Source organism: Prosopis cineraria, unplaced genomic scaffold, assembly GCF_029017545.1.
Source record: "Prosopis cineraria cultivar Desert tree isolate PC_DT_omini unplaced genomic scaffold, ASM2901754v1 PC2, whole genome shotgun sequence".
NCBI lineage: Eukaryota > Viridiplantae > Streptophyta > Magnoliopsida > Fabales > Fabaceae > Prosopis > Prosopis cineraria.
Window position 1 is genome coordinate 47,278,551 of NW_026555333.1, and position 18,214 is coordinate 47,296,764.

Genomic DNA, 18,214 nt, shown 5'->3' on the forward strand with positions numbered 1-18,214 from the left:
ACGGATAACTTATTTGTTAACCTTGATGGGAAAAATATGTGTATTAACTTGATTCAATTTGTAGTATTAATATAGGATGTACTAATAGTACACATATACGTAATTATGTAATTAAATGAAAACAAATTAATTTTTAAATCAATTAATTTTAAAAAAAATTATATATAAGTCTCATGGAGTAAATTTATTTACAAATAAGTCTTATAAAATTTAAAAATCATAAACAGATCCCTTAAAACTTGAGTGTAATTTGAAATTAGGGTACAAAGAGAATAATGTCTCCATTAAAAATACATTATATCAATCAAATAATTTATAACTATTTCATCAATAATTTATAACTATCAATTCATATTTTTATAATTGTAATTTCAAATATTAAATAGTTATATATATAATTATATATAATTACCTCATTAATAATTTACAACACCATTTTAACATGTTATAATTATAATTTCACATGTGTAATAATAATTAAATCAATGATGCATTACTAATAAAATTTAAATAATTATTGTATCAATAATTTATAACTATTATTTTAATATTTTATAATTGTAATATCACATATCTAATTCATCAAGGTACCCCCCGGCCCTGCTTCTTCTTTTCGTCTTTTACGTGTCCCACTTCATTTTTCTTATGCTCCGGTTGCTCCAACAAACTCACAGCTTCACTTTGTTTCGATTTTCTTTGGGGGTCTCCCTCAATGACCTCCTCTTCTTCTATGAACTTTACTTTCCATTTCATGGGTTTTTTTAACTTCTTTTTCCGCTTCTTCTTTTTGGCTTTTTACACGTCCAACTTCACTTTTCTCATCGGAGTCGAGCAACGTCGAGAAAGGAAAAGCAGACTTAGGTTAGGTGCCATAGCTATCGCTCTCGACGTTGCCACCGCCATTGGAACCACCGATTAGATTCTCCCTTTCTTCACTCAGTTCTTCCAGTTTCCCAACTTTTGAACATCTCATCGATCACTCTCTTTTTCAATTTTCCTTTGTGGGAAGGAGAAGAGGAATAAAGCTTTGTGGGAAGCCATAATCATGGAGGTTGATGGTAAACTGATAGTGGTAGTTGAAATGAGAGCCACTTGCCACCATGAATGATAAACTCTGTCGCCTGCCACACCTGACCTTGGTTGCCCGGATGGGGATACGGTGCGAGCTTAGTGAACTGAAAATATTAATAATAAAAGCATTATTCAGGCATGGAGAGTTCGAAGTGTCACTGGGGAGAGTTGCACTAGTGGTCAAAGTGTTGCAGGCGACACGGGGGTGGCAGAAGTGTTGCTCGAAGCAAGTTGCGGAAGTGTTGCCCGTAGAGGTGGAAATATGAATCGTCAATGGTTGACTGTCATGTTGGTGTTAAGGATAATGATCCTTCCACATGTTGAGTGTTCGAACTTCGAACCATCAGCATTGAGAGCGGAGAAGGAAATATGAGTCAACTTAGTACACACGAATTGAATTAGATTCAACCTGTTTTCACATGAATTTTAATTCAACAACTCAACTCTTAAGAGTTGACCGATTAAATAAGCTAACTCATTCTCATTTATTTATTTTTTTAATTTGTTTTTTAAAATTTTTTTAAAATTACACCTAAATGCTAAGTTTTAATTTGATATTTTTTCATAATTCATTCTAAATATATCAAAATATTAATTTATAATGTTTGTATAAAATATATAAATTAATCCGATTAAGTAAGTCACGCCTAATATGGTTTATATCCACAAAATTTTTTTCTTTTTTTTATTTTTTAAATAATATGAGTTAAACGGGCCAACCCTAACCCATCAAGATTAACCCATATAGTTCACAGGTTATATGATCTAGACCAGAAAAAATTTATTTTTATTTGGGACAATCTTTTTTCAACCCGACCCAACCCTTATAACTAGTTATTTGGGACAACCCACATAACTCAACCCATATTCCATGCTCTAGTTGTACAGAAGTATTGAAAAGTGCTTTGTTTAAATAATGTTTAAAAAATACTCCTTCTGGTCCTATTTATAGGACAGAAAGAGAAGAATTTTTTTAATTCTATTTATAAATCACGTCATTAAATTTTTATTATAAATTTTTTCTTTTACCCTCCATTGAATGTTGAAGAGATAAAATATGCAATTGAAATATGTATATTTAACAAGGACAAAGTTGAGAACTTATTAAATTTTAAGACAGGGTTAATGAGTTTTAAAGTTTTTCTTGATATTAATGAAACATATTAAAAGTGACCTATAAATAAGATCAAAGGAGTAGTAGTTAAGGGGTCCACCAAATGGACATTTGTTATATTTAATGTTATGATACTCGATGCTATGATTTAATTATTTAAGAGGCAAAAATGCACATTTACTCTTATAATTATTACTTCAACTTTTTAAAATTATAACTTCACATATTTAATAGTTAAATTAATCATGCGTTATAATTTTAATACTAATTATATAAAACTATCACATAAGTAATTTAAAAGTATCACTTCAATATTTTATAATTGTAATTTTATATATTTAATAATTAAACTTTTGGTGATAATTTTTTCAGTAATTTGAGAATCGCTCAAGCCAATTTTGTTCTCTGTAACTTGTTCCCAACAATTGAACTCGGTCTCTATCTCTCTCTAACAAAAAATTGTTTCTAACAAAAAATATTCAAACCTTTTTGCAAACCATCAAATCCCATTTCCGCTACCCTATACATAGCGACTTTGATCATGGAACAGTTTAAAAATTGAATAATGAAAACTAAAACTTGAATAATAAAAAATTTTACCAGTTGATTCAAATAGAGCTTTCTAGCGCAAAGCAAGCATAAGAACAAGGACACGCAACATTGATTGCAATCAATTATGATGATGAAGGAGTTGATTGTATAAGCAAGGCAGAGAGCATCGATCACAAACAATACTATAGGCTTCAATTGATGAGGAAAAACAAGGCAAAGGGAGCGTCGATCATAAACAATTCTGTAGGCTTCAATTAGTGAGGTGGAACAAGACAGAGAAAGGGTCGATCACAATGCCATGGTGAAGAAGAAGAAGAACGCAACAAAGTAATCGTGAACATGAACAGAGCAATCGTGAACTAATAGAGCATGCATATGGTTTTAACTGGGAGAGAGGGATGTCTTTATCATTGTAACCTAATAAATAAGGGGAGCAGTGTCTTTTTACTTCAATTTTAAATTATGCCCGGTTTTTAAAGGACTTGGCTATAGTTTATAAATTTTATGAAATTTATTTATTAGTAAATTTGCTCGACGGGATTTATACATAATTTTTATCAATTTAGTTCTTGGTATAATTTTTTTGTTTTTTGAAAATTTTTTGGTTTATTTTTTCTAACTAAATAATTGCAATATATTTTTATTAATTTATATAATTGTTATAAATATTCTTTTATCCATATTAACAAATTTTAACAGTATTATTTTTTAAAAAATGATAAACATTAAACAGATAATTAAAATAAATTGAAAGAATTAAATTAATAAAAAATAAATTTAAGAGAAAAAAATCTAAGGGAAAATTGATAGCTAATTTATTATCAGTGACAAACACAGAAGCAGTACTGAAACGGTTTAAAAAGAGATGGGTCGGCATTTAGCACTCTGATCTGAAGGGCGAAGCGTGCACAGAGCAAGATACTGACATACTGGACAATGACGAGACAAAAACAACACGAAAGAACTCGGCTTCAATAACTGATTCGATATATATATATATATATATATGTGAATTGTAAAGCTATAAACGATTTTTTTTTTTTTTAAGATTCTTTTCTTGTTTGCCCGTGACGTTCTATATACTAAGTGATCCAAATATGAAAGAGGACTTGTAAAATTTGTGACAATATACACTTTTCTGTTTTCTCATTTCTCCTTATTATCATTATGTCTTTTTGTGCTGGGGTAAATGAACTTTTCACTTTTCATTGCTTGAAATACTAAAATAGTTAATCACCAATATAAATCAATTTCATTCTTAGGCTGGGTCTGTTGCGTAATGTGAGTTGATACGACTTAAATGAACAATGCAAATCATGAATAACCCGTTGTAATAGTGACAATGAAGATTAAAATAAAGCAATAATGACACCATCTGAAGGAAAGAAAAACATCATCACTCAAAGAAAAGCATATTTCGATTCAAAAAAGAAAGAAAGAACATATACTTCAAAATCCTCGTGTGTCTATCCTTGGCTTCCAAAATTACAGTCCAACACACACTGATCACAGAAAACATTACAATTTCTTCAATTTTTTATTGGCATTCTGATAGAAGAGACCGGCATGGACCGTTCATTATTACTTAACAATGGAACCCCTTTTCATCTCTTTCTATCTCTTCCCTTGAGTCAATATTACCAAGGAAATTCTAAGTATAAACCAAGATATGTGAACTTCTTAAAAGGGGGGGAAAGTAAATGTGTATATATATATATATATTATCTCCTTCAGCTAAGGTTTAATTACAAAATTGGTAATCAGACGTCAAAATGTAACCAAATAGACAAATACCTTTTCAAACGACTAAAATGAGAACATCAAACCTTTATAAATAAGTAACTGCATGAAGCTAACTTTCTTATTGCCTCAACAATCTTCGCAGACTGAAATGAGGATCACTCTGACTCTTGCAGTTTATTAATTTAACTGAAGTCTGACTTTTTTGCTTTAGCCCAAAGTTTCTTTTACATTTAAAATTTGAACATGGATATTATTGTTAAACCTTACGAAAGAAAGATAAAATGTACTTCAGTCTTTCTTGAATCAATTAAACAGAAGCTAGTATATGACAGATTGAAGGAGAGCTAGGGGGGAAAATTGGGAAGCTCTCCATCTATGTTCAAGCCCAATCCTTCCGGATGTCAAAAGTGTAGTTGATCTCCAAGTGACATTTGTTATCATCATCAACAAACTGCAAGATCAAAAACACAACGGCATTACAAATCCGAAACATCTGGCGAGTATTACCCATACCCTTTTCATAGCCTAATCCCATGAAAATGGTTACTAGAAAGAGTGGCAAATTAATTATAGTTCAAAAATGCAACTAGTTTGAGCACTGAGAATATCTATCGTGAACTAACTCTGACAACATGGTGTAGTGATGTAAAATTTAAAATGAGGTAACTTAAAAGAAGTATAGGCTGTTGCTATAGTGTTCCAAAGTTCCACATTGCTATGAAGTAACCCCTCTGTTTCTTGTTTATATATGATAATAAATTTAGAAGATCATTTGCAAGACTGTAATAGGGGTGGAAGAATTGTGAGGAGATGAAGGGTTTTATAGTTTTGTCTATAAAAAATTTTGAATAGTTTTATTCAAATTCTTATGTCTTTTGAACCATCTTTTTCTCAATTGTTCGTTGGAGTGCAAGTGTTTTTACTGCTGGTCCCAACATGCGTTGTATCCCTTGTATATCTATTCATATTAATGATTTTCTAAGTGCTTGCAAATTAAAGAGTTATTCCAATGAAGAAATACATGACTTCAAAAACAAACCTGACGTAAGATTTTTCCCCTTCCACCAACTTTTTTATCACATAAACCCTTTTTGTCATAAGCGGATATCAAATAAACCCTTAAAACAACTAAAGGCATGACATCAACATATCATAGACAGTGAGAGGCTAATCAATTAGCAGTCATCTAAATATAAGTATTCTATATATCCATTAGCGTGTATGACTTCATGTAGTGGTAGTTTACCCTCGATTTTGCAGAATATTGTCCTCTAGCAAACATTCCAGAGGGTGTGGTTTCTTCCGACATTTCATGTGTGTAGGGTTCTGCCTGAGGGCTGAAAGTTCCCAACATCTCTTTTGAGCTGTCCACTGAAATGATACCAATTTGTAAGAGAATGCCTTAGATCAGTATTAACTTTCAATACTGTTAAGTTCATAAAAAATTTTCAAAACGATTTTATTTTGCCCTTCTGCCACACCATGAAAATAAAATTTAACACAAAAGTAAATAAATTTACTGACATAGACAATATTTATACACCTGGCATGGTTAACTCATCCTTAGACTTGGTGTCCAAGTGAGTACTGTTACATGGGCCTTAAATTTTAGATGAAGGCGTGATCAAGGCAAAAAATTGGATCACTTCAGAAAATAGGAGGGTAGCATTTCCTACTTTCGGACTATATAGACCGAATTGAAACTATTATAAAAGTAGAGGAATCCTACGTGAATTTGAGCCTATTTTATATATTTGGAAAAAATGCAACACAACTTACCCTTCATACCAGTCTTCCAGACGGTATTGGTGTATTTAAAGCCAGACACGATATTGTTGCTCACTTCAAAGGCAAATTTCAAACGGTAATGGCTACCTTCTTTTAGAGTAAACCATAAGCCTTTTGGATTTCCATCCTTAGGAATAGGAAGAACAATGTCATCTCTTCCGGGAGAAATGATTGACAGACTGAGAACTTTCACTTCAGGTTCAAGAGTTTCTGGAATAAAAAATTGGCAAAAAGAAATTGAGTTATTTGAGACATAGAAAGAGGATTTGCAACAACTAGATAAAAAATTAAAACTTCTTAATGATTGAGGGGACTAACATGAGAAAAGACATTCTAACTAAGAACATTTCAAGATGGTCATAGGGGTTCCTCATCTACTCCAAAGAAAAGGAGATGGTATGGGTATTCTGATTCCTGAACAACACGCCAAAACAACAACAAAAATGGGCAAGTGCCAAAAAAGAATGAATCATAATCTCTGGTTTTTGCCAATGATTTCCTTGTCACAAGTATGAAATGTGCAAATTTAGAAAAGGCCAAATTTCCACAGTTCCTTTGGGCCTCAGGAAGTTGCATATTGGAATATTGAAAGACGGATGATAAATGACTTCCACAAAATATTCCATGGCTGAATATAATTCTAGCTTTAAAAAGTAAAAACCCATATTCTTTATGTAGAAGTAAAATCAGCAAATTGTTAAGATGATAGCTATTTGAAAAAACAAGAGGCTGCAGAAAAATTATAAACTTTGGTAATTTATCCTTTTCTTTTTCTTCCTTTTGGGGAGGTTTTAACGTTTTGTTTAGCGAGGACTTCTGCAATATCTTCAGTAAATGGAAATATGCCCCGCACCCATGATACAATAAATTTTTAAGCACCATTGATACAATCAATCACATCAAAAGAAACCAATATGTAGTTTATCACCGCATAGGCACCTATGGCCGAAGAAGAAAGGACTGTCCTCAAATAATCCCCGTCTATATTAACTTATCAGGAAACCATAGTCATTCCCAATTTGGTTTTTGACAGACTATCTGCAATTTGCAAAACATTATATTTCGAAGGACAACATGGAATAATGTCAGGGCCAGATGTTGAAGTGGTATAATAGAGAAAGGGGGAAGATAAAATGGTACTGCTCAGCACAGCAATCCACATGTATCATTAATCACAGGATTTGGCATCATTGAGATAATTGAGAATGACACCAGTAGTAAAAGGAAACTTTTTTCTTTACTTTTCCTGAAAGAAATATAATTAAAAATTTCAGAATTTGAGAAATAGAGGTATGAGGGATATAAAATACCTCCAACGTTGTCCATGTCCACGCTGCCAAGAAGTTGTTCCTTCCAACGCCTTAGACTTTCATCGTCCTGTATTCTCAAAAGGCCAACCAAAAAAGGATGAAGGAGGAAAGGAAGAAATGCCAGAAAAGAAAATTCTGGAGGAAATGAGTAATTTAAAATAGGTCGCCCTCTAGTTGGCCAAAGTCAGTTTGGATTTGGAATGTATCATTCAAATATCGCTCTTAGAGGTCTCACGATTTGTTAGTATATCACTTTCTTCATTTATATCCTGAATGATTTTAATCCCAATAATGTTAACTTAATAGGCAATTAATTTATTCAAGATATAAGTGAAATGAATCGTCACAACTTTAACATTATTATTTTGGTCAAAACTAAGACAAAATATTAAAGAGTAACTAAATGGTGATTGGTGACAGAAAAACTTGACAAAGTTAGATGAAGGTAAAATGATTTTGTTAGGGATAAACCGGGTACATTCAGACTTTGCATTGAAACTAGATAAAAAGAAAACAGAGAAATAAATATAAAGAGGACTAGTGGACGCCATACATAGCCATGGTCACATTATATCATTCTTGCTTCACAGGAAATACAGACCTTATCTTTCTCGAGCTGATCTTTAAGAGAGCACTTAGGCCCCAACTCTAATTTGGTTCCCTCGTCGTCGTCGTCGTCTTCAGTTGGAGCGACAGAAGACTCGCTCGCATGTCTGGGCAAACTCTCACATTCATTTTTCTCTGCAGCTGGTTCCTTACCTGCTTCATTTTCATCAGGCTTCATGTTCTTGGAACTTTAGACTGCTTTAACAATTTCAAAAGCGGTTAGCTCATCAAAACTGTCAAGGAATCACAATGAGCAAATGGGAAAACCCAGATATCAAATTGCAAAGACAGAAAAAGTTAGGTATTCAGTACGAGACCAATCAATACAAAATTCAAAACAAATTTAGGTAGAGGCTATGTTTCGGAAAACCAAAGAGACAAGACAGACGAATACGCACCAGCAAAATTAGGGTTTGTTTGAATTGTTCAAGAAATCTGAAAGGGGAGAGAAAAAGATGGGGAAGTCGGGGGGGAAACTCGTGTGGTGATCCGAAATGTACGTGAGGAAGGGAGCGATTAACTTGAAAGGAAATTCTTTCGTTGGCCATTAACAATTCAGAGAAATAGAAATTGAAAATTTTTTGGGACAACGAAATCGAAGTCGGAAGGCTTTATACGGTTGGATTTACAGCTTCGACAATAGACGGACGCCCATGCTAGCTTCCCGCGCTGAAATGAAAGTGCCGTTAACGGACAAATATATTCATAAATCATAAACTATATTAGAATTAAAATATTGGGAAAATATATATGGTAATCAATGAATTTTTAGGAAAAAAATTCTCATGTCTCATATAAGTAATCAAAATACAAAAAGTTCCATGCAATGTCATATATTTCATTGAAATTACCAATTATCATTAAATAGTTGTTAATTATTATTTGTTAACTGTCAATTGAACAGTTTTATTATCAATTATTCAACCGTAATTGATAATTTCAATCTAAAAATTTTGTAAATTGATAATTTTAGTTTTAAAAAATATGATATTTCATAATAATTTGTAATTTCATGAAATTTTTCTGTATTTAAATTAATTATATGGGATCTGAAAGTAATTTTTATTAAATTAAATAATAAGTATATAATTTATGGATTTTTTTTTTTAACCTGAGGTACGATTTATGGTTTAATAATTCAAGAAGCTTCCATTTCTAACTTTCATAAAGCAAGATGGCACGAGGAAAAACTGTTCAATAAGCTGAAACATTTTTTAAAAAATAATTGTTTGATTCTTGTAATTTTGACCCAATTAAAATTTAGTTTTTCAATTTTGACTTGTTATAACCTAATTTTTAAAATTTTAATTTAATTATAAATTTATTCTTCAATTTTGCCTCTTGCAATTTAGTCTTTAAAATTTTAACCCCTTAAATATTAACTCCTATATTTTAAAAAATAAAATTATAAAGATTAAAAATATTTTAAACTTTTAATATTTGTAATATTTATAAATATTAAAATATTTTAATAATTTAAAATATTAATAATAAATTTTAAAATATAAGCACCAAATAATTAGCTTTTCTTTTCTTTTTATTTTTTAACTAGAAGCTAAGATATTTTAAGAATGAGAATGAGACATGAGAGGCTAAGAAAATACAAGAGATGATCAAATGTGCCCATAAACTGATAAAAGCGCAACGGGTGAAGATAAACTCGCAATTTCTTTTTTCATTTTTTTCTTTTTCATCCTTAAAGAGCAAATTTAGAGTTAAATTATAGCTTCAAAAATATTTGGGACTTTACACTCATTTTTTATTTAATATTTTCCTATGACATTTCAAAATGATACAATATTACCCCTATTATTAATACAAAATATATATTTTTAAAAATGTTGAAAGAGAACATTGCATTAAAAACAAATTTATATGTTTTGGATTTTTTTAGATTTATAATTTAAGGAAAAATTTATTATTTGGCCTATTTTCTAAAATATTTTATGATATCCTAATTACATCAAATTAACTATGGTAAATGGTATATGATTTTTTTTTGGGTAAAAAAACGGTATTTGATTTTATCATGAACGTGAATGATATAATCGCGTGAGCCAAGGGCATCACTGATAAGTAGTAACATGGATCCAGATCCTCTCCCTGCGAGATATCAGCTATCCATATAATGATTGCCAACCTATGTTTTGTTTATTGGTCAACAGGCCAACCTTTGCTTTAAATCTAATACTATGAGCTTTTCTAAAAATTGTTTTACGACCCATTGGGCCATCCAATACATTCGGCCATAAATATGAGGCATATTTTAATGCATAGAATTAAGGTCCTGTTTGATATGCAGGTATGAATTTTGATGGATTGAAATTATATTGGGATTGAAATTGAGATTAGAGTTAGGATTAAAGTTTTAAAAGTATGTTTGGTACAGAGTAATATTTGGATAGAATACTTGCATCAAAAATTATCAAAATACTATAATGCCTTTATCATTGACAAAAAAAAAACATGATCTGGAAGAAGAGGACAAATAGATAGTGAAGTCTGTCACTTGAAGCCACTGTCTGTTTGTTGCCTGAAGTTAGTACTCTCCTCGTAAGTCTGTTTGTTCATTGCCTAAAGCCACTGTGAAGTCCGCCGTGCCCAGCCCGTCTCTTCGTCCTTTGATCTCATTGAAGCTCTTCTGTCATGTCACTAAGCTTAGAACCTAGCAATGATGAACTCAAACCTGTGACTAATTGTGGAAATCGATGGTGGGAAGAAGACAAACCCAAATCTAGCAAATGATGACTCAAACCTATTAATGTCAAACTCAAACTCAAATCACCATCATCGAGGGCACAGTGTAGCCAAGGGGCACAACGTTGTCAAACCTAGATCTCTCTACTATTTTCAATCCTGGGGCACAACATCGCCGACAAGGGCACAACATCGCCATAGATGGTAGAGGTGGAGACACTTACATTGCAATCAATAGCAAAGGTAGAGGCAAGAGATGACTTGGATAAGGGAGTGCACAATATGAAAGGACAATTTCGTCTGAAAATTTTTACTCCTAAAATTAATTTTTCAATACTAAGGGGGATGTGGTACTAGGTATTCCTATCTAGATGGAATTGGGCTTGGTAATAAATTTGCCTTTCCCACCCACCAAACATAAAACCTTATTATTACCCAATCCCACTTGCTCAATCTTGCGTACCAAACGTACCCTAAGTATATAAAGTAAAAGATACGGGCTTCTCTAATGCAACCCAAAATCCAAGACAACGCACACATGTTGTGGTCACGAGAAGTAACTTAGATTTAGGGTAGGGTAACTCCAGTGGCCCAAGTTTATCCAACAAAGCCCTAATGGTTGATTCCTCCAGTTCAAGCAAACACCCTTAGATAACACTGTAGATCACTCATTGGCATTGGTTCCTTTTTAAAAGGTGGGTTCATCGGATCCATCAAATCCTACATAGTGGAGTCCACCATCCCAAGAGGTAGATACTGTTGTGGATAGTATGGCACTTGTGGCCCAAGAAGTAAAGCTCTTGACGAATGTGACCAATGGGAGGGTTTAAACCCAAGTCAACCTATTTCTTCATGATTAAACTTATGATTATAACTAGCTGGAATTGCAGAGGGGCAGGTGGATGTACTTTCCCCAAGTTAGTCAAGGATGTTGTTCAAAAATACAATATAGATGTTATGCCTCCTGGAACCATGCATCAGTGGATTGAGAGCAACTGGGGTTGTTAGAAAATAAGGATTCATGAATTGGATCTGAATTGAAGCTTCAGGCTATGCGAGGTATATGGGTCTTTTAGAATATTCATCTTCATAAAGTCAGTTATATCCAATCCTCTCCATAGATGCTACCCTATGAGGTTTCTAATCTTTTCTTGGGTAATAAATCACTGGTGACTTTTATCTATGGTGAGACTTCTGTGCAGGGCTATAAGAGCTATGGGATTCTTTATGTAATGTCTCCTATAGTACCATGAACTATGGCTTATATTAGGGGATTTTAATGCTTATCTATGACCTGACAATAAAAAAAGAGCGGCTGATCCTAATGTTACTTCTATGATGAATTTTGCAAAATGCATTTCTAATTGTAATCTTCATGAACTGGGTGTGGTTAGGGACCAATACACTTGGGAACACAACGAAATTAAAGAAAGACTTGATTGGGCTCTAGCAAATGATGCATGGGATAATGGATTTGTGGACATGAAGGATTTTCACCATCTCAAATTTAAATCTAATCATTGTCCCATTGTGGTAGCTAAAGGTGAATCTGAGGGAAGATCGCACTATAGACAAAAAGTGTTTAAATTTGAATCTGCATGGCTTCTTGAAAAGGACTTCCCTAATATTGTTGAAAGGGCTTAGGAAAACAATTATTGGCTTGATGGTTTAGAGATTTTCACCTCCACTGCTACTGTGTGGAATGATACTGTAGTTAGAAGCATCCCATACAAAAAGAGGAAGATTCTTAGTAGACTCGAGGGTATTGATTGTGCATGTAGTAGAAATGATTGTAATGGATTAAGTCAGTTGGAGAGGTCACTTTAGCAAGAATTTTTCAAGGTAGCCACCCAAGAGAACTAATTTGGTTCTAAAAATCAAGGTGTAAGTGGTTACAATAGGGGGATAAAAATTCTACATTTTTTTCATGCAACCACCAAAGTTAGAAGAAGAAAGAATAACATTAATGGCCTTTTAAATGACAATGATGAATGGGTGTTTGATTAGAACAAACTAAAAGATATGGCTATGGATTTCTTTCAAAACTTGTACACCTGTGAGTTGCCTCAAAGTCAGGACTGTTGCTTGATCTCTAACTTTCCCAAACTTTCTAACATTAATCTATCCTTTATTCAGAAATATATCTCTGACATAGAAATCAAGAATGCCACTTTTTCTATGGGTGCATTAAAAGCTTATGGCCCTAATAGTATTGAAGCTTAGTTTTTTCAAATGCAATGGAATGTGGTAGGTACAAAGATTTACGATATGGTTTGAAATATCTTTAATAATCTACAAGAGATTGCCTGAATCAATCAAACTAATATTGTGCTTATTTCCTAAGGTTGATCACCTAGTTAAGCTAAAGGATTTCATAACAATTTCTCTATGCAATATTAGTCTCAAGACTGTCACTAAAGTTATAACATCCAGACTTTGGCCTATTTTAAATCAGCTCATTGAACTTAATCAATGCTCTTTTATTGTTGAAGGCCATAGTGATGATAATATAATCATAGCTCAAGAAGCTATTCACACGATAAGGAGGAAACAAAAAGGTAAGTGCTATGTTGCTATCAAGGTAGACATGGAAAAGGCGTATGATAGATTCGAATGGTCCTTTATGGAAGAAATACTTTTGCCATTAAGATTAGAGTCTAAATTTGTTCAAGTAATTATGGCGAGATTGAATACAACAGAAATGAGGATAGCTTGGAATGGAGAGGAAACACCTTCTTTTCATCCTACAAGAGGCCTTCAACAGGGAGACCTATTAAGCCCATACTTTTTTGTTATATGAATGGAGAAACTAGGTCATATCATCAACCAACTCTGTAGATAGAATTGCTAAAAACAACTCAAATTCTTTAGAAATAGTCTGTTGATATCACATATTTTCTTTGCAGACGATCTGATCATTTTGCCGAAGCTTCAGTTGATTAAATGGAGACCATTAAGGAAACTATGACTCTATTCTGCAAGTCTTCAAGACACAAAATCAATCTGTCCAAATCAAAGCTTTTTGTTTCTTCAAATATGATTTTCCACAAGGCTATGGAATTTGGTAATATCTTGGGCATAGGACTCACATATGATCTTAGAAGTATTTAGGAATTCCACTTTTCCACAAGAGAGTTATTAAAGCCACCTTTGCACTACTCTTAGCTAAGGTGCAAGGTAGATTTTTAGGATAGAAAGATAGATTCTTGAATATGGCTGGTCATTTTATTCTCATTAACTTTGTGCTTTCAATTTTCCATACCATTCTATGCAAACTTTCTTGCTTTTAAAAGGCATTTTTGATGAAATTTAGAAAACTAATAGATCCTTTCTATGGAATGAGCATATTAAGCAAAAGAAACTTCACTTTATTTCTTGGGATACAGTCAAGATGACTAAGTCTATAAGTGGATTGGGCCTAAAAGATCTCAAAAAGCAAAACATGGCTATCATTTTCAAAATATGTTAGGAGTTAATCACCAATTCAATGGCTTTATAGGTTAGATGCTTATGAGGTAAACAAGGTTGTGATGATGCAGACTTGCCACTCATATATCCTAAGAAGGCGATATATCAGACCTAGCATAGTATCACTCAAGCTTAGGATACTTTCCTCAAGGGACTTGGGAGGAAAATAAATAGTAGTAATAGTACAAATTTTTAACTTGATAACTGGACTTCTCTCAACATACCTCTCTTTGTGTTAATTAATAGAGTGGATGAGAATTATAATCTAAGAGCTCGAGTTAGCAATTTTATCCTGTTTGATAATACATGGAATGTTCAAACATGGAAAAGGTATCTCCCAACTGAGGTGGAGAATAGACTAATCAAAATTCAACCCCCTTTTAATGGAGAGATTGATACGTTCTGCTAGAAAAAATGGCCTTGCTGGTAATTTCAAAGTCAGGGCAACCTATGATTTCTTGTGTAACAACTGGGGGTTGAATAGAGACATGGCATGAAGATCCATATGAAAATTTAATCCCCAAAAAAATTAAAATGTTCTTGTGGCAAGTTACCATGAAAGGCTTCCAACAAATCTCCTAAGAGCTAATAAAAATTTTAGTGATTGTGTGTTGTGTCTATTTGAGTGTGCTTGTGAGGAAACACTTTTACATAGATTGAGAGATTGTCCTATTGCTTTTGAGTTGTGGTCCAAATTTATTAACCCAATTTTCTTGTCCAGATATTTTCTCTCTGCCCTTGCAAGAATGACTATACTAGAATTTGAAGCAGGAGATAGGAATGAGTTAATTCAACAGATGGCCTTGGAGAAAAGTGTTTAGCTTGGGCTACTGGAATCTTTAGAAAAATAGATGTTGTGGCATCTTTAACAATGACTGGCTTCTAGAACAAAAGGTGTTTCAAACAATCTTTCATCATCTTAAGGAGGATAGGGCACTCAAAGGTTTCCACAGAATCATTCTACAATGTAAATTACGAGAGGAGGTGCAGTAGGTACCACCTATCGCAAGTGAACTTAGATTTAATGCAAATGGTTCAGTAAATGCAAAAGGACAAGTAGCTTGCGGTGGTGTATTAAGGAATCAGCAAGGGAATTGGATCATGGGGTTTAAGCAGAATCTTGGTGAAGAAAATATTATTGTTACGAAGCTTATTGCTATCCATAATGCTCTGAATAAATGCAAAGAAAGGAATTTGGCTAATGTCTCCATTCATACTGATTCTTTGCAAGCACTCCAATTATTGGTGCATGATGGGAGTCATTACCATCCTTTGAAGGTTATTATTCAACAGATCTAACAAACTTGGCAAAATACTGAGAATATACACATAGTGCATACAAACAGAGAAGGAGTAAGGTGTGCAAATCAACTAGCTAGGAATGCTCATCATGGTAGTTTTGACTTACAAATTATGTAGACAGTCCCTATGATATGTTTTAGTATCTTTTGTTATGAAACACCTGCCAATCTTGTGGCAAATTAGACTCCTCTTTGTATTCCCATTATTAAGCTTAGGCTTGCCTTAATATTTAAAAAAAAAGAAAGATATATGACATCCAAAACATTCAATAGACAATGTCATTGTAAATTTTAAAACGTGGGGAATGACACTCCAGTCATAAATATTAAGATGTATAATAGTAATAATGAATAGAAATGCTATCATGTCATGCATATTTTGAAGTCTTATATCTAGTATATACCTAATTTATGAAAATAACACTTTAACCATTATTGGATATATAATTATTTTTTAAGATCAATACATTAGGGAAAAACATGATTTAGTAAAGTATAAATTAAATTTTATGGCCATAAATTATTATTTTTTCCAAAAACACATAGATGGAATAATATAAGAATGCTTTAACGTATTTTGTTTTACAACAATAGTTAATTACAATAATATAAGAAAACATTATTAAAGCTTAGATGTAGTTAATGCCTTTAATATTTATCATCATCAAAATTTATATTAAACATGATCTCATAAACTTTTTTGTACAACATATATCATCCCATTTTTTTATTCTTTCCGATGAGAGTTTGGAAGATTTGGTTAAACTCTTAGTTAAAGTCTTCACGTGATCAATAGAATTATTTCTTATCAACTTCAATATTCAAAACAGAATGATGAGGCTCATTACATCAGACAGTGCTTTAACTATTGACCCAGTTTGTCCCATTTATGCATATTCTTCGTAATCAATCAACCAATATCATGAAATGTAAATTTTAAAGTGCCAGCATGGATATAGTGCACATGATACAATCTATCTCATTATATAATTTAGGGTTAAAGAACACTATTCATGCAAAAAAAACTTAATATCTAATTTTTAAAAAAAATACAATCATCAATCCTCATAGTTTTATTGAATTTTACTTTTAATTTTTATAATTTTTTTAGTATTTTTAATCCTTAAAATTTAAATCTCTATAGTTTTAATGGTTTTAAGGATTGAATACACCATTAAAACTTACACTTGAAAATACTATAAAAAATTGTACGAGTTAAAAATAAGATTTGATAAAAGTATAAGGATTAATTAATTATTTTTTTAACTATTTTATTTTTTATTTTTTGAGAAAAAGTGACGTGAAAGCTTTTCATGTTACTTTTACCTAAAAAAAGTGACGTGCATGGAAGGTTTTATTAATATCATTTTTAAAAACATATATAAGCCTCTTTTTTTTTACTGCGCCAGAATTTATGTTCTCTTCAGTAACAACGTAAAAAGCCCTCCAAAAATGATGTAAAAAGTGCCATATGAAAACAAAATATTTAAATTATAAATTTGTCCCATCCCATCCAATTCCATTATATCAATGATTATAAAATTTACAATTTGTGTATTAAAAGCACTACTTTTTTGCCTTCATCATTATTTTAATTTCTTTACAGGAATAAAAGGCAATCTCTTCAAGCACTGATAACACTGTTAATGAAATCCCCATTTGAAGGACCTTTCAGTTCAAATCAAACCATCAAAGAGCGACTAAGAGGAACGTTGCGTCACTCATGTTTCTTTATAAATTTCTCTGTTAAATTGTCTATAATGTCTACATGTATAAATGAATATATAGAAAGCTATAACGCCGAGTTTAATTTGTAGTTTTGTACCAAGCAAAGCTAGTGTAAATTAAGGTGAGAATCTATTCAACCAAAAGGGCCAAAAAAAAAAATACAAGAATCTAGAACAGTACTAGCTAATACTTCCTCTGTTTTTATTTATAAAAAAAAAACTATCACTTTTAACTTTTTTTTATATGAACAAACTCATATTTTTTAATAGGCATTTATTACAAATTTTTTAAATTACTCCTCATAATTTTATTATTTATAGTTATAAAAAATAATTAATGAGGGATTGATTAACACAATTAATAAAAAATATTATAGTCCAATTCTTTTATTTTTATATACAATTAATATAATTAATTAATTTTTTTAAATGTGTTATACAGTTTTTTTTTTAACAAATAAAAACGGAGGGAGTACTCCTTATACCTCACCCGTCGACATGAGCTCAATTCCGTTGCACGTCATTCAAAGGTTTATGACCCCTAATTCTCTAATATTAGAAGTGTCTCTCCTTTTTTCCCCCAAGTATAAGGAGTGGGATTTGCAGTAGAATATGTCTCCTATACTTTGGATGGATATTTCTTAATTAAATTACTACATGTATAAAGAATATAATTTGAACTCTCAAAATATTTATTTAAGTAATGAGAATTTTTACTATTCATGCCAATGTTAGTTAATGATAAATTGAAAATGTCGCTTGTTCTCATTATTTTTCTCCCCAGACAAAATTCTGTTTCAATATAAAAATAGATTTGTAGTCAAAGAATAAGATTAA

At 31.9% G+C, this 18,214-nt stretch overlaps 1 protein-coding gene across 2 annotated transcripts; it reads right to left on the reverse strand.

Annotated features, from left to right (window-relative positions):
- Positions 1 to 4,546: 4,546 nt before the first annotated feature.
- On the reverse strand, positions 4,547 to 8,834 carry LOC129303818 (rho GDP-dissociation inhibitor 1-like). Of its 2 annotated transcripts, none has more exons than XM_054943355.1 (6): positions 8,583 to 8,834; positions 8,180 to 8,382; positions 7,579 to 7,645; positions 6,260 to 6,478; positions 5,727 to 5,851; positions 4,547 to 4,931 (listed from the first exon to the last, which is right to left on the reverse strand). In XM_054943355.1, the coding sequence occupies exons 2-6, from the start codon at positions 8,360 to 8,362 to the stop codon at positions 4,860 to 4,862; spliced, it is 666 nt and encodes a 221-aa protein (XP_054799330.1). In that variant the 5' UTR covers positions 8,363 to 8,382; positions 8,583 to 8,834; the 3' UTR covers positions 4,547 to 4,859. The 2 variants fall into 2 exon arrangements, with proteins under 2 accessions (XP_054799330.1, XP_054799329.1); XM_054943354.1 differs by having other exon boundaries at positions 8,180 to 8,379; positions 8,583 to 8,832.
- Positions 8,835 to 18,214: the final 9,380 nt, after the last annotated feature.

Coding starts and splice junctions, on each gene's coding strand:
- LOC129303818 (XM_054943355.1), bottom strand. CDS start 8,362: ATGAAGCCTGATGAAAATGAAGCAGGTAAGGAACCAGCTGCAGAGAAA. Junction 7,646..8,179: donor ATCAGCTCGAGAAAGATAAG/GTCTGTATTTCC, acceptor TTGAGAATACAG/GACGATGAAAGTCTAAGGCG. Junction 5,852..6,259: donor CTGGAAGACTGGTATGAAGG/GTAAGTTGTGTT, acceptor GTATCATTTCAG/TGGACAGCTCAAAAGAGATG.